At 44.0% G+C, this 17399-nt stretch overlaps 1 protein-coding gene across 2 annotated transcripts in view; it reads left to right on the top strand.

Moving 5' to 3' along the window:
• Positions 1-17399, top strand: part of vps13b (vacuolar protein sorting 13 homolog B) — a 379499-nt gene that overhangs the window by 255431 nt on the left and 106669 nt on the right. For both annotated transcript variants that reach the window (XM_080038971.1, XM_080038972.1), the window contains exons 33-34: positions 4652-4778; positions 6439-6582. In XM_080038971.1, the coding sequence (XP_079895097.1) occupies positions 4652-4778; positions 6439-6582 (271 nt within the window). The remainder of the gene's footprint in view (positions 1-4651; positions 4779-6438; positions 6583-17399) is intronic.

Raw genomic sequence — 17399 nt, 5'->3', positions numbered from 1 at the left:
GCTATATGCATAGTATTACCACTAGGCCAGGCATAGTTGTAAGTTGAAAGTTGAGTTAAGTGGCCTTTGATACGTTGGCATCGTGGAAATAGGCTATAGACTTGCTGGTCTTCATGTAAATCCCTGCTGGCTTACACTAGTCATCAAATTCACACTTTGATGAATAATTTAAGTGTAACTTAAATAGATATTTGTATTGTTATTAAGACAGTAGAAAGACAACTAAAAACCAACCATAATGCTTTACTAGTAATACATGTAATACGTATATCCAAAGCTTGAGCTACTGACTACTGAGCTTAAGCCATAAAAGAGCCACACTGTTGCATTTGAAGGGCTCCCTTACAAACACCACAGCGAGTATAATTTGCATTGCTGCTAGATTATATCGTTACACCCCTAGTCAGGTGCTGTGTGTGTGTGTGTGTGTGTGTGTGTGTGTGTGTGTGTGTGTGTGTGTGTGTGTGTGCGTGTGTGCGTGTGTGTGCGTGTGTGCGCGCGTGTGCGCGTGTGCGTGCGCTAAGAATGTCCCAAAATTTAACTCATCAGTCTTGATGTGGGAGCAGCATGTAGTTATTGAGTTAGCTCCCTATCATGGAGTCTCTCCATGCACAGTCATAATTACAAACCCTGTCATTTTTTTTATAGACTCGGGAGCTAAAACAAGCACAAGTGTAACAGCCTGTTTGGCCCCACATCCCTTTTTTTCCACTCATGTTTTGAGAGGGAACGAGCCCAAAAATCACAGAATCGCAGGCAAAGAGTCCAGATTTGTTCCCTGTCAACTAAAAATAAGCCTGGTGGAAGAATGCAGCGCAGAATCAACATGGAGCTGCCTGATTGAGACTGAGCGCTCTCAGGTCATCAGAGTTTAAAGCGAGGGTGGCTGAGATACACACACCTTTCACACACAGACACACTTAGGTACACTCTCTAATGCACACACACAAACTATTTCACTGTACATATTCATCATGAACACATAATATTTTCTTAACTGTATGTCTTACACACATAGACACATGTAGTGCTGAGGCTGGTGACACTGATGCTGCTGTAACACCATTTGTTGTATCACAACCAATAGCATGTCTTCCCACTTCTTCACTCTTACCTCATTTCCTGTCAGCTCCCTGATGAGCAACATCTGATTCATTTCCGCTTCTTTTCTGATGGATAGAAATTCTTAAAGGTCACCTATTATGCGAAATTCACTTTTTCATGGTTTTCCAACATTAGTATGGGTCTCATTTGTGTCTACAGACTCCCAAAGTATGAGAAAATTACAATTCTTTCTCTTTTTTCTCCTGCTCCACCTTTCTCAAAAGCTGTGTTTAAACAAGATCAGCCAGATTTTTCGCCAAAAGCCACGCCCCCTCATTACCAACCTAACGTAGCACGACCTCCACCTGTGATAAGCACACCCCCAGTCTGCCATATTGAGCTGATACCACAGTAAGTACCTCTGCCCCCACATGGGGAACTGGCGAGTCAGAGCAGACTGGGCTTTTTGGAATGTGGGGATTATCTTAAAATTGAGCGTTTCAGACAGAGGGTGAAAAGAGGAGATACAGTAATTGCACTGTGAGATTTATGAAGGCTTTTTTGGACACTACACAACGAAAACAGTTTCTCGGTGAAACCCAATTTAAATATTTGAACCTGAAAATGAGCATCATATGTAATGTGACCTTTAAATCTTATATCATATATCAATTCACTGTTAGGTGATGCTTTCAGCTGGAGCGACTCAGAATGAGCAATCAAGAAAAGCTATTGTTTTTTTAAATATTTCCCCAAGACAAAGGAGTGGACCTATGGGATGTTATCTCTAACCACTAGACCACCCTGACTTCATTTTACTATCATTTTCTCTTCACAGCAGTGTTGACCATCCGTCCCAAAGTCCTCCTTTGTCTTGACCTTCTCACATGGTGTCAGCCAGGGTCTGTTGTAAAACAGCCCATTTAAGTAGCGGAGCTGGACCTGAGTTAGAGTCTCACACTCTAATAACTGATTTCTTACGAGCTCATATTAGCAAGGGGCTACCGAGGCTCACTGCACTCACATTTTTTTCTTTCCTACTCTGTGGATGAGAACAGGGCCGCCTGGGTCTAGTGCCAAGGCCAGATTGTCTGACAGGGCAATGAGGTGAGATTTTGGGCTCACACTTTGGGCTCCAGAAGATGCCGAATGCCTTTTGGGTCAAATCAACTTTTCTTTCGGCATACTATAGCTGCAGGTCTGGATTTCTATTCAGAACTTGATTATACGATGACCTAACATGTAGCTTAACACTTACTTTTATACTCAAAGAATTTACACTGTACCAGTGGTCATTTGAGTTTTCATAGTCACTTGTTGCCAACACAGTGAGTGTCGTAGCGATTAATCATCTCATAATCAGAATACATTAACTTCATCTCTTCTTATTTTCATTTTCTTAGTAATGTAGTGGCACATCAGTGAGTTTATATGCTTCTGTGTGTTCATGCTGGGAAGGTCAGAGTTGCTATTGTTATTGAGGTTTTTTGAATTTCACCCTGGCTCTCACTCTCAGCTTCCAAACAAATCATTCAGGGCGGCTGCGGTTGCCTCCTCGTTCCCCTCTTCTCCTCACCGTGGCAGGAACAGAACTGGAGGTTCTGTCGGAAAGAAATTTGGGCTTTTTACTGCTGCGTACTGCACTGTATGTTACCCCCGGCCTCAGCCACCACCGCGAACCAAGTCATAACTGAACATGTGATTTAGAATGTTCCAACACACCGAGGAAAAGGGAAGGGGGGGAGTCAAGTTCACAGCTTTACTTGTCCGCTGCAATCACCCGCAGAAATCCACCGCCTCGCTTGTAACAAGTTTTGACACGCACCACTTCCAAAGTTCACACCTTTCCCTCACTGCCTACATCGATACCCTGTTCTCTCTCTCTCTCTCTCCCGCTTTTGGACTCTCTGTGCGTGTTCACTCTGCAGTCTTTTCGGGTTCAATTCCAGTAGTTGCGGGTCCGCAGTGGCCTCAGTTGGCTTCCTGAGGTTTTTTTTTTGCGAGGAAATACCAGCCTTGTGGATCCACTGACAGGATCTGTCCTCGTCACAGTGTGTAGTTGTCGGCTAGGAAAAGACCCTGTGTCACGGAGCTGTGAACTCTCTCCATCTTCTTCCCTCCTGTCAGCCACCCAGTGCAGGCCTCCCTCTCTCTCTCTCTCTCTCTCTCTCTCTCTCTCTCTCTCTCTCTCTCTCTCTCTCGCTCTCTCTCTCTCATGCCACGGATATCTCCATTTACTGTTCACACTATGTGGCCATGTAGGAAAACAAAGTCAATCTTTCCATCTTTTCTGCACTGCACCACACCCATTCAAAGGTGCACCCACACACACACACACACACACACACACACATACATACACACACACACACACACACACACACACACACACACACACACACACACACTCACAGAGACACACACAGGGCCATATTACTGGTAAACCGAGCCCCACGCCTCCTAGCCATGCTGGTGAATGATAGCACCTGTCCCATGCAACGAGACACTCATTGTTTCAATCCCTGTCTGAGGGGGAGATTAGTCAACACCAATTGGCCTCACAGATCATTTCACCTTCAAATTAGGTCTCCCTCAAACTCTCTACTCTAAGAAATGTGTCAAAAAATAATCCCTTAAGGGCACTGGTAATGCACATTTGTGTAGCAGAAGTGAATATGATCTTGGTACTGTACTATAGGCCACCTAGAATCAGGGTCTGTTCTAATCCTGTCCAACTATAAATATTGGAAGTCGTACCACTTGATTGTTTTAATAGCAGCAGATGTGGCAATTAACACCACCTTATAAAGCCCACTTGTGTATTTGTTTTACTGCTAACAAATGTTCCCACAAATATGACTTGATTGTGGGAATGAACATTAGTGAAGTGGAGAGAGTAGGCCTCTATTTGATCTTGTATATACAATTAAGGGGTGTTCCCAATTGAGACTTGTCAAATAAGGTCTCACTCTGTCTGTGTAACCATAGTAAAGCTTCCAGCTAAAATGTGAAAAAAAAAGCTCACTTAGGGGAATATTTCACAGGTTTGGCGTATGAATAAAATCCATTTTGAGGTCTCTTATGGTGAGTTCAGCTTTGCATCCTACTGGTTTCAATTTAAAAAGCCAGGGTAGGTTTGAAATGTGTGTCTGCCTGTCAGCTGAGCGCAAAACAAAAACTCACTTTTGAAAATGTTGTGGACTTGACTTTGTTGTGTTTACTTGTCATCCTCTGGCAGATGAGACAGTCTCACAAAGACTTTACAACTGGTAACCATGACACGTTATTAGTAAATAAAGCTTGGGGAATGTGAGTGAATAATCGATCCCTCATGGTTGCTGTTTGTATTGTAATGTAATGGTAGAATTGCGTCGACACCAGTACCATGCTACTCGAATATGATTTAGTAATGAATTATTTTTAATTTAAACGTAGGCTCAGGTCTGTTATACATACCTGCTTGAAAGGATGCATCTCCAACTGAATAACATTGATAACAATAATGATCTCCAAATGTCAGCATTCATGCCATAGTTTTTTTGTTTATTTCAGGGTTGAAAAATACAGCTGTGTGCTAACAGTGGACTGTGTATGTATCTCTGTTCAGTATTAGGAGGCACCAGGAGCGGAGGGCCATCCTGACACCTATCCTGACTGACTTCTCTGTCCGATTGACCGCTGCCCCGGCCATAATCTTCAGCAAGAACATATCCCCTGACTGCGGGCAGGCAGAGGTCTGTATTAACTCTACACTGCTGTTTATGAATCCAGCATTATATCTTTCTCTCCAAAGTATTTTATTAAAAGGACAGATGCAACGATTCACAATTGTTCAGTGCCAATCAGATTCCGATGTCTGGGTTTCAGAACTTTTGAATTACTAAATTATTTTAGGCAAAAATGAAAATACTATGGAATTTGGATCAGAACATGGATCTGTGGCGCAAGTCCATTATCTGATGAGTGTATTGCAGCCATATTAAACCTGATACCAATATTGGATCGAATTGGCCCTATCTTTAAAATTATGAATAACGAACAGATTAAAACAGTAAAAGTGAAAAAAATCACAGTGTCTGTATTTTTACCATCAAAGTTTGATATTTGACATTAGGTCATGTGTGGATGTAGGTATCCACAGTCTGTCATTCAGAGGTTGCGTATTTTTTCTTCTTCCGCTCTGTAAAAGTTTGTCCACTGCTCACGCTGACACGGCGTCCCCTTTGACCGCGACCTTCTGTGACCATGATTGTAACCATTACTCTCACAGTCCGTCCGCCGTATGAAAATAGACATTGATTATGTGAGATGTCAGAAGTATTTAGGTTTCTCCTCCTAACGTACAGTAACTTACTCATTAGGAATCCCTCAGCTAGTCCGCCGTGTAATGGAGGCTTTTGACCCGCAGGGTTCAAACCTTTCTGCTTATACAGCTGATGTTTTCTGGCACCGCTCTCTGAGACTTCCTGCCTCTTTGATGCCTCGTCCGTCCACGCTAACGTGCCCCTTGACAATGCCTAACAGCTAATCCATAGTCGGCCCTGACACACGCAACACAGACACAGGCACACACACAGACATACACATACATTATCACAATTTCTATAATAAAATTCATATTGGTTTTCACGTAACTTCTAACCTCTTTTAACTTATTATTTTAATCATATGATCCTATGACCTTATTCCCCTACTGCTGCAGATAATGGTTATAATAATAGTATATTCAAAATGTTTATACATCCAAACCAGACCAAACAAAAACAAATTGTGATACTAATGTCACACTGGATAATGCATAAATTATTAGCAGTCATTTGATGTTTTCAAACAGTGGGTCTGAATGGATTATGTTTACACAGTAGTGGCCAAATACCATTGTGTGCAGTTACTGTAGGTCTGGCCCGTGCGTGTGTGCGTGTGTGCGTGTGTGCGTGTGTGTGTGTGTGTGTGTGTGTGTGTGTGTGTGTGTGTGTGTGTGTGTGTGTGTGTGTGTGTGTGTGTGTGTGTGTGTGTGTGTGTGTGTGTGTGTGTGTGTGTGTGTGTGTGTGTGTGTGTGTGTGTGTGTGTGTGTGTGTGTGTGTGTGTGTGTGTGTGGTTGAACCCCGCGTGTCAGTGAGTGATATCCTGTTAGATGTAGCCTCCGGGCTGAGGTTTGAACTTGTGGCTGTGGGTGGGACCCTGGAGAGGACAGAGGGAAGAGGGGGAATAGGGAACAACCGAGCTAAACAGAGCGGAGATAGAGGAGAGATAGAAAGTAAATAGACCAAAGAGAATCAAAGAAAAAGACAGAGAGGAGCCGAACAATCTGTATGTGTTATTGGATGTCCTTCCTGCTCTCCCCCACACACCTCTCCCTCTTTTCATTTCCCCCTGTTCTATCTCTCTCTGTAGGAGGTGGTGGTGTGTGGCCACTCCCTGGAGGTCAACGTGACCAGCAGTCTGGACTTCTACCTCAGCGTGGCCCAGGTGCAGCTCCTTCAGCAGCTGCTCAGAGACAACATGGTGGGGATGGATGTTCCAGAGAAAAGAGCTGAGGTACATACTGCAATCAGCTTATATAAGCACATGAATGATGACTTACTCACCGATAGATGTATGCGTTTGCCTCATTTCCACTGAGCAGCAGAGTCCGGTTTGGAACGGTCTGGTAAGGAACGGTGACCCTAGATCTGGATTGTGTCGGCCACTGCCGGGATATATGTCAGATGGCAGTAACAGTGCAGCAGCAGCTATGTAACTACCATGACATTGTAGCAGTGGGACACAGTGTAGCCCATTGAATAATTCTATTAAGAGGATAAACGCAACGCAATAAACATAGAGCTGTGCCCCGCCCTTTTTTTTCAAACACTAGAATCTTTTTTTCTTGCCAAGGTGATTTCACATGACGGGTTATATCCCGAAAATGAATGTTCTGCAGACCAATCAACGGACTGCAATGTGGAGCTTAAACCAGCTCCAAGGGTGACAAAGAAACATGCAGCACGGTTTGCTTATTTTGGTACCCTTTCCAACTTTTGTCAGTGGAAACTCAAATAAATGCGTGCAGAACCGCACTGAACCTCAGCGCTCAGTGGACAACAACCCAATACTCATACCTCTTCTTCAGTCTTAATTTTGTCGCAAGTATATAATATATGATTATTTGTGCTGTACTCAGAAACACTTACCTTGGCTTTAGGATCAGCTCTTTCTTGCTGATGATTAACATCTTGTTAATGTATATCATGATATACCACACACTGATACATCCATTTACAGATCACTGCACAGAGCAATGGGAGTTTCGCTCAAAAAGCCATCATGCCTTGCCTTTCCCAAAACAGTGCCCCTAACTATCGCCCCCCTGACTATTTAGGGTGAATCTAACATATTTAAATATTTACTTACTGGTTCTCTAATGTGACCTTAGTTTACTGTGCTTGTACTCAGCTGCAGCTTTCAGGGCCCTCTCTATTGTTTACAGGACAGGGAGCTCCCAGGCGCCATTTGCCCCGTCTGACCGCTTAATAGAGCTTTCTAATGGAACACAATATAAAAATATTTACCAGCTGTGGCGGGGATGGGAGTCACAGAGCAGGGAAAGGGGACAAGAGAGAGGAGGGGGGAGTGGGATGAAATGAAGTGAGTTGACAGAGTGATTCTACTGTTGTTGTTACTCTTAGAAATTCTTTACGGGGGGAACGTGTGTACTGACGTGCAGCGACTGCGTCGGATGACTCACAGCCCGTCAGGCTTCTGCGAAGTGATGTGGTTGGCTTCCTGGGAATAACTCAAATGCATGTTAAAGGGTTACAAGCACAGTGGTCATGCTTTGGTTCTGTAACCACTACAGATAGGCCTATGTATGACTATGTTGTAGTTACTATTGGAATACATGCAGTACCTTCTTCTTATACATACAACATTAATGGAGCAGACTTGTCACCTGAAAGCAAGCCAACATCATAAATCAAGTGTTATAATGGACATCTCGCAGTCAATCTGTCCGTCAGATTTGTTAGTGCAACACTGTAGAAACAAGAAAGAGAAAGACATAGTGTGAAGTTTGGTGACTTCTTTATATCCTAATTTATTTAGTTATTTATACAGTTGGACAGAAGGAGGTGCTTGCTGTGCATCTGCTTTTGATTTGGGTGATCTCGCCCTCACCCCTGACTTGTAATGATTCATGGCTTGATTCTGTTGAGGGGCAGCTAACGGCTGCAGAGGGTTCAAGGCAGGATGAGAAAGTTCAGCAAGCTGCTATTCTGGGAGGTCCGTTGGCAACGGTTAGAAAAAGAACGTTAATTCTACCGTCATTTAAGAAAGGTTTAAGTGTTTTTTATTTACCCTTCGTTCTCAAGGCAATGTAGACTGAGCATCTTTTCCAACTTTTTCCAGCAACAACTAGCTTCACATAAATAGTCTCACACATACACTTAAAACCTTCAAGGATTTTAGTTTTATGTGCATTTTATCAGGCAAAGAAGCTGGGGATCAAGGGTATTGCTCAAGGGCACTGTGACAGTAGCTGCTAAGTGTTATGTTCTTTTCCCCAGCCATGTCTCATTCGGGGACAGTCAACGCTTTGCTCAGATATTCCCATCTAACCGCTGTGTTTTGCCTCCTTCGGTTGGATTAAGCTCAATTGAAAAGAGCCCATAGGTCCAGAGTGATGTAATAGAATGATCATCAATCTACTATTGAGAAATGAAGGATATATGCTTGGGAAAATACCACCGCTTTCATTTAATATTTGCTTGTTGGTCACGGTCGTTTGGAGCTTTCAGTGATTCACTTTTCACTTTTATTGTAGCATATTAATTTCAGGTGCATTATACTATGTCCTTTGACTCATTTGGGTTTTTTATAGTAGTGCCATTATGAAGCGTAACGGTATCATTAACACTGAGGTCAGTCAGTGTGTGTCTTCACCTCTGTGCAGCTGCAGAGCCATGGAGGTTACTCTCAAACAAATGTGGTCTGGCTTTGGCTTTTCTGGACGCTCTCCTTTAAACTATTTGTACCTCCATCTCTCCCAGTGTCGTAAGTCTTTTGGCGGCCGCATCTGTCCGGCTGCTTGGCCAAGGACCCTGTAGAAGGGAGGTCAGTATGACTAAGACATGGTCGTGGGTCTGGTGTGTATTCCGCTCTGTACGCGCTCATTATACAAGCTGCAGAGCCCTCTAGTGGTGCCTTTAACTACTGCATCATGTGATTCCCTTTGCTCAGACCCCCAAACTCCTGAGTGCTGCCTCTACTCCCTGGAAGTGTGCTCTGCCAACAGCCTGTCTACCCCCTGCTAACACATTAGACACACCACCATCAAATAATCAAGCAAAATGTGCTCTGACATTGTTTGGAGTACGAGGTTTGGAACAGGTAAAGGCTTTTCGATATAGTTGAAATGGACGGAATTGGATAGAATAAAACAGATGCCTGTCCACCCCCCTCTGCTAACAGATTACAAATAGTAATCAGAAAGTGCACATGTATTTCCAGTGCCAGTTTCCACAATATCGGAATTTGGATCTTTAAAAAAAAAATCAAAAAAAAATCAAATTCAAACCCAACTTCCGTGATGATATTTATAGTATTTGACAGTTTTGTTTGTACTTCCTTTATACAACCTGTTCAAAGGATTCAATTAAAACCAGGTCCTGGATCTGAAGCATCTGGTGTTAGGGGGGAATTGTTTTTGTTGTTGTGCTTGAATAAAGCATCCCCGCTCTCACAGTCAGCGCTGCTGTCCCCAGCAAGAGTTTGGATTAAACACGGCTCCTCGCCCACTTTCTCTCTCTCTCTCTCTCTCTCTCTCGCTCTCGCTCTCGTTTCCAAATCCTTTCCTCTCTTTCACTCGCTCAGTCTTTCTCTTTTTTGAAAACAGTTTATTTTTTTCTAGACATTTTGAGAACATGCCGTTTGCCTTGAACAGATTCTCCAGAATCCCGGGCACTGATTTCAAACAGTTCCCATCGCCACTCACAGCTGTGTTTTATTGTCTGTGTTAATGAATTTGTTTTGTAGGGGCTTTTGGGTTCCCTGGCAGTGGTGAGGCGAGCCAGGCGCGTGGGCAATGTGTTGTGAGGCCTTGTGTGTTCAGTCATTTCTGGTCACTGGAGCTGTGCTTTGTGAAAATCTGTACACACTGACACACAAACACAAACACACACACACACACACACACACACACACACACACACACACACACACACACATACACATATGCCTTTATTATGACCCTTATTGTACCCCAATACATACATACAGATGCTGTCCTACATTGTTATTTTCCTACAATCTATTACAGTCTGTGTCATTGTGCATTGGAGCCAGTTGTCCATAGTTAAAATACCCATTTCCACTTGAATCACAATTGAGATGCAAAGCAAATGGAACACATTCTCCAGGCAGTCCATAAGCAGATTTGTTGCTCCTTTAAGTCATTGCATTATTAGGATGTTTATGGCAGCGTTAGCTACGGTCTGTCACAGTCGGACCTGAACGCTGTATTATTTTTGGTGCATGTTAATGATGATAAAGTGAGGCTGGGAGGTCCCACAGTCAGGGAGCTATGAATAGATGATAGAGCCGCTTCTCGGTCTTTATCTCACTGCTCTGTCATCTGCACCGTCACACAGCGTGAAGTGTATACCCCTCACACACACACACACACACACACACACACACGCACACACACACACACACACACACATACATACAGTACACATGGCCCCACATTCTCTGCATGGTGAACTGCCGGCAGCCTTTTCTTTGGGAGCCAGTGCTGTAATACTGCTTTATGATTGAACAGCTGACATTCTGTCCTGTGCTCTGCTGACGTTATTTGCTCTTCAAAAAGAGCCATACAGAAGTTGATGACAGTGTGCAAATCTCTCATTGTCCCCAACGCTTCTAGTTTTAATTTCGTCCCTCTGTTAACTTTTCCCTGCACACACACATCCACATACCGGTCTGATCTTGTGCGAGCTTCACATACCTTTCTCTCCCACAGATCAGCCTGGACTTTCTCCAATTTCTGTGGGGTGGAGCCTGGTCAAAAAATAGCCGCACCAATCAGGGCTTGTGTCAGACCTAACATACGTCCCTTAGTGGAAGGCAGCCCCTGATTGGTTCCTGTAGCCGTCAATCTAAGCTCAACTGACGGAAAGTGGGGAATGCCCGGTCTGACTGGAGGCTAGATTGACGACTACATGAACCGATCAGATGCTGCCTTCCATTATAAGGCACGGACTTTAGGCTAGAACGTGGGACATGATTGGCCAGGCCATTTTTTAACCGGCTCCTACCCATAGAGATAAAAAGTCCAGACTGATCTGTGGCAGAGAAATAAATGTGAATATGCGAAATCAGGCTTGTCTGGCAAGGCTAACACACACACACACACACACACACACACACACACACACACACACACACACACACACACACACACAATGTTTTTTTATTTTCCTCTTCAATGCCATGCATTCTTTTATTAAGATATACAGTGTGAGCTTGAACTGTTGGTATCATTGTCTGGGTGTCATGCAGCTGCCACAATTACAAGCTCCCAAAGTATTTTTAGCAATGTCCCAGAAAACTGGTAAAGAGCAAAAATAGATTATATTTTAAAAATGTCTCCCCACGTCCCTTGTTGGTATCTCTCTCTCTCTCTCTCTCTCTCTCTCTCTCTCTCTCTCTCTCTCTCTCTCTCTCTCTCTCTGTGACACACACAGAGGCAGCCTGGGTCAGCCATGTGCTCGTACCACAGTATAAGAGGAAAATACCCTCTGGTACAGGGGAAGTCCCGCTCGGCTTCATCCTCCACCTCATCCTGGGATGATTACACGCATGGGAAACGGGGCTTTAGACTTCCTCCAACGTCCATGCACACACACACACACACACACACTGACTGATGCCAGTGCACACACACAAACACACACCGAGGCAAGTACCCAGGTTCAGGACTAAAGGTATCAGGCCCCACAGGAACCTCGGAATTACTGTTTTTTAGTAAACACACATGGGGTAACCTCTCAATCACCCATGGCCTGCCTTATCTATATTCTTCCACTCCTCCGCTTTTTTCTGTTCCTTTATTTCCTGCCTTTTATCATCACCCCATCAGTTGAACCTGTGAGGCTATATGCATCCCTATCTACCACCTAATTTATCCTAATTCTTCATCTCCTTTGTTTAAACGTACGTCCAAATCTTCTTTCATCCACTATTTTTATCACTCAACTCTTTTCCACATGGTCTTCTCTCATTCATCTCTTTTTCCCTTCGCAGACTGGCACGGCTTCTGGGTTGGAAAAATGCTAGTCCTTCCAGAGTTGGCTGGTTAAGTAGCTATAGCTGGCTGACTGTGGAGCGGTCCCCTCTCTTATTGGAGGCAGATAGACTTTGACAGTGTGTAGATTATGATATTACTGCACTATTACATCTGTGTGTAGTCTTAAACGCCCGTGTTAAGGGCCCACACGAGCTGCTACTCTCACGCAAAGCTGAACTAATGCAGCGCCATAGACAGCCGGCGTAGGTCACCAGCCAAGACCGACCGCTGTGCGGAGTGAAACTGGGGGAACACGCTGGTCGGTAGCTGGTTTGGTTTGCTTGTGGGTTTGGACAGCAGTTTGAGGCTATTAGTGGGGAGGAGGCAGTGTTTTACTGATGCGTGTGTTTTGGTGTGCACATCATCCACACAACCACACTAAACTACAGTTAAATGTGTTTGGACAGTAAAGGCCTTTTTATGGAAACATTGCTATAATTGCCTTTTTAAGTTTTTTTCGTGTAGTAAAATTGTTGTATGTAATTTAAATGGACCTTGAATCTCTCCAATAAAAAAAATTATTTAAATAAATCATATTATTATTATTATTGCTTCATAGATTTGAACGGTAATGAAAATCAGCTAACAGTAAGGAAATAAACTTTTCTGAACTCTCTTGCTTGCAGATATATACAAGACAAATTGAGACCTTTCTGCACCTCCGACGTCTCTCCAAACGCTACTAAATGTTACACTGTGGGAGACTGGAAGCTCACTGACCTACTCTGCCCTCTTGTATAACAATTTAGCTCTTGTGCATGTAGGAGTATTAGCTGAACGTCAAGAGCGCACAAGACGGCTTATCTAAGCCATGGTGTTGTTGACAAGCTTGGCTCAGTGAGCAACCTGGGGCTGGGATCCTTGTCTGCGTATGTTTAAAGTCAACTATTTCCAAGACCCGCTCCTCCCTCTCTCTCTCTCTCTCTCTCTCTCTCTCTCTCTCTCTCTCTCTCTCTCTCTCTCTCTCTCTCTCTCTCTGATGAGTGTTTCATATTGTCTCGTTTGGCTGTTTTAGCCTTGAGAACTGAAGTCTCTCTCCCGACCTCCCGATCCTTCCAGGACAGTGAGGTGTCTGAGGAGCTTTTATGGGCTCCACCGGCCAACAGAAATAGGGAGACATCAGATGAGAGTGAAAATCCCAAAGAAAGGAAAGAGAGCGAAGACAGCTCGAGAGACGATGGCCAAATGACAGACACTACAACATGGAGCGAGCAGAAAGGGAGAACTCCAAGGGGATGAGACATGACACAGTGAGAAAAGACTGTTTGAATCCGGTGTTTGCTTTGATTCCTGGCTCTGTCCAATGTATTTGTCTCTAAATGTGGGAAGCTGGCGTTCCTGAGAGGTCAGCCCTTACCCAGTCAACCTGGATATTAACCCTCTCTGAGGGCTGGATCCTTTTCACCCTGACCTCTTCCCCATCCTGCTTAGCGCTATTTTCCTTTTCGCCCTGTTGCTGCTGAGAGCAATAATAAATAATGCTCCCTGTGCAGCCATCTCCTTTTCCATTTTGGCTGTCTTACATCTGTTAAGTAAGCGCCGTTGTCTCAGCTTATCTTAAACATACATATTTTCATAGCCAGCGTTCATCCCGCTGCCCTTCTTTTGTTATGAAACCGTATCTTTTTTTTCTTCCCCCCTTTTTTTTTTGTCCGTGTCCCACTGACCCTCCTGTGTGAATCAACTGCTAATTGACAGCCAGTCATAACAACTCACCTTCCCTGTTCAGGACCAGCACCCCCTAAAACCCACCTTTTGTCCTCAAAGCGTAACCATGGCACATTCTTAAATTGGTCCCCCCCTTGGAAACTCAATCTATTTGAGATCAGTAGCAGCTGAATTTGCTCCCTCCTCAATCGGTTTTGGCGAAATTGGCGTGAAAACTCCAGATAAAAATCACGAAAGGGCTGGAATTCTATTAGAGCCCTGGAAACACACGGCGCCTTTGAGGAGAGGCGGCGGGGCCCCCACCGTGAACCCGGGGATCGGGTGTCCACTCAGGTGAGGAGGAGTCGGGGAGTGCCCCTCTCCCGCTCTGCCTGCAGAAGGGAAACAGGGTCACACACCCAGGGGACTAGTAAAAGCAGGGCACACCAGGCCAACTCCTACAGACACCAGAGCAGACTTTGTTCAGTGAGAAAGCCCAGAAACCTTGTCTGAAGAGGTGAAAAGAGGAAACAGATTATTTTTTTCTCCTCTACACCTGTATAAGCAAGATTCCACCTAGAATAACAGGTGAGGGAGAGTATTGGGTTCTCTCCCTCTATCTCGGATGGAGTTTTAAGTTAGCAAGTGTGCATGTGTATGTGTGTGCGAGAGCGTGCATGCGGGTTTGCCTGTGCGTTGTATTCATCTGTGTGTGTGATGTAAATGTTTGCGTTTTGACTATACAAATGTACAGTATGCGGCTCTCCCTCAGTGCCATTTTTTCAAGTCCTGTGGTTGACTGGGGTACTACTGAGTTCCTCTTGGACTGCTCTCATTGAAGTAAATATTTACCCTTAAACAAAATTCACACATCATTCCAGGCTTTTGGAGGATTTTCCATGGGTCCAGGCATATTTTAATTTTTTTTTTTCTGCGACTCCCTCCTACTATGTTATCCAGGTCAGATAGGGGTAAAATAATAAATATTGTTGAGAGCCCACATTCATTCTCAATCAAAGCCGCCTAAGACTGTATGTAGTCCTTGCATTATTAGTTGATTTTATTAATCAGATGATAAACAAAAAATGACCAAGAATTTTGATTACTGATTAACATTAACATTGGCTGCTTCCAGCTTCTTTCATTTTTTGGCTGTCGTTTGATGAGCAATTTGAGGGCTCTGGAAAACTGTCATGGGCAGTTTCACTAGTTAAGAGATTTGTACATTAATTGACCTTACACTTAAGTTAGGTTATAATGGAAAAACCCTGAATCTAACCGGCAGATAGATTCAGAACCAATCAGAGCAGGCTTTAAGAGACAGGCTCTAAAACAAACTGTTTCAGACAGAGGCTGAAAAGAGGAGATTCAGCAATAGCATTATGAGGAATATAAATGTTTTCTTTAGACGCTACACCATAAAATCAGTTTCTAGTAGAAACCCAATTTACAATTTTGGAACTAAGGAAATGTGTGTCTGAATTTAGTGTTTACTTCAAGAGAACTAAAACTCATTCTATCTATACCTCAAGTTCTTTATATGAATTTCACGTGTGAAATGTATGATGGCTCTGACACCTGGTAGAGGCATGTAAATCCAAGTAAAATCCAGGGAATGATAGATACGCACAGATAGGTGCTGTGTAGGCGCTTGAGACCCAACTGAAAACCATAGCTCAGATGTTTTGGATAATGGAGAGGTGGGCTTGATTTTATACCCTCACCTGTTTCAGTTTGTGTTTTTGGAGCTGCTCCAGTGGTTCAGATGTGCATGACAAAGACGAATCATCAGACGCACCTCACGTATTCCAACACTTGGAATAGTCCACGAGCAAAAATCACTTTTCAGACAATGTGTTCATTTACTTTGTGGTATTTTCAATTGCACGTATTCGAGCCAGAACAGAACGATATCACGATGTGTGTGTTGATGAGATAGTTTTGGAGTTCAAAGCATGACAGGTGTTCCTTCCATGTTTAACTCGGCATCACTGCAGCCAAGTGATCAGGTAGGAAATTGTTCCCTCTCCCGCAATTTCCTCTTGAAGCGAGCTTGTCTAATCCAGCCAAGGTTTTTTTCTCCAAAATCTGCAAGTTGTTTTTGTTGCTTTGCTTTTCTTCTGTAGTAACTTTGGTCTTATCTTGTACCAATGTGTCTTCTAACCTTGTCCTCTATGTCCCCTTTATCGAGGGGGCCCTTCCCCGCTCACCCAGATGAGGGGACAGGGGGGTCTTGCATCATCCTCCTTTGAGAACCCTAACATTCAGCACATCAGAGCCTTTTGTCTAACTCAGCCCCGGGAGCACATCCAGAGAGAAATTAAAAGAAGATTACTTCAATCCTCCTCTTCTAATTTCGGCTCTGTAAATAGACAGTGAGCCAGGACTGTTCTTGTCTTCACGCCGCTCTTTGAATTTATATGCAATGTGTGTGTGTTCGTCGGTGCACGTTTCCGAATGCCTATGCATGCTTGGTGTGTGTGTGTGTGTGTGTGTGCGCGCTGGCTCCCTTGGGTGTGGGCTGATCACCACAGCTTCGCTCACAGTCCTCAGCAGACCACCTGGGGCTTATCAACCCCTCAAAAACCTACACCTAACCCCCTGTCCCGATCACAAAACATCCCTATCTCACCTCGGGTCACCATTGTTTTCCCCATCGTTGCTGTTTCCCTGTGACCCTGTTACTAAAGCAGAGAGTACAGACATGTCCTTCCAGGCAGCGCGGGGAGGCGCTTCAGCAGAAACACGGTATGACCTAATGAAAGGCATCGCCGCTGCTTTTTGAAGTCTCCCTCTGACGTCTGGGAGTCCACGTTCTGAAGACAATGTAGTTTGAAGTCTCTTTTGTTGTTTGTTTGTTGAAAACATAATGCCAAAGCTAATGAAGTTAAGTCGAGGGCTTGGATGAGTGAGCCAGGCTGAAACCTGATGATCACTCCGCTGCATAGCTCTCTCTAGTGGACTGGGGATGTGTTTTTAACTGTGTGTGTGCCAGTACATTTTGGTGCGTTGCCCACACTTTGTCCTATCAACAAATTATAAATGGTGGTGCCCACGTTTACATGCACAGCAACATTTTGATATTAACCCGGTTGAGATCATCTCCATGTTAAGAGCATTTTGTACTGACCTTCATTAGAATAAGTCATAGTGGGAGTTAGCCATAATCACATTAAGACATGTGGAGTATTCAGATGCCAGTCACACATGTATACAGCTTAATCACAATTTATATTCCCACCGCCGTTTTTTGGACACAGTTTGCGATGCATGCCCTGTTTTAAGGCTGTTAAACTAGTAAACTATGGTGTAAACCACCTTCAAAGAAGATCTGTCAGTGTTGGCTGCCAAAACAATGCAAGGCAACGACATAAATGTTCCT

This window comes from Ammodytes marinus, assembly GCF_949987685.1.
Source record: "Ammodytes marinus genome assembly, chromosome: 13".
NCBI lineage: Eukaryota > Metazoa > Chordata > Actinopteri > Uranoscopiformes > Ammodytidae > Ammodytes > Ammodytes marinus.
Note: the sequence above shows the minus strand (reverse complement) of the source record. Positions and strands in the feature narration are given on the sequence as shown.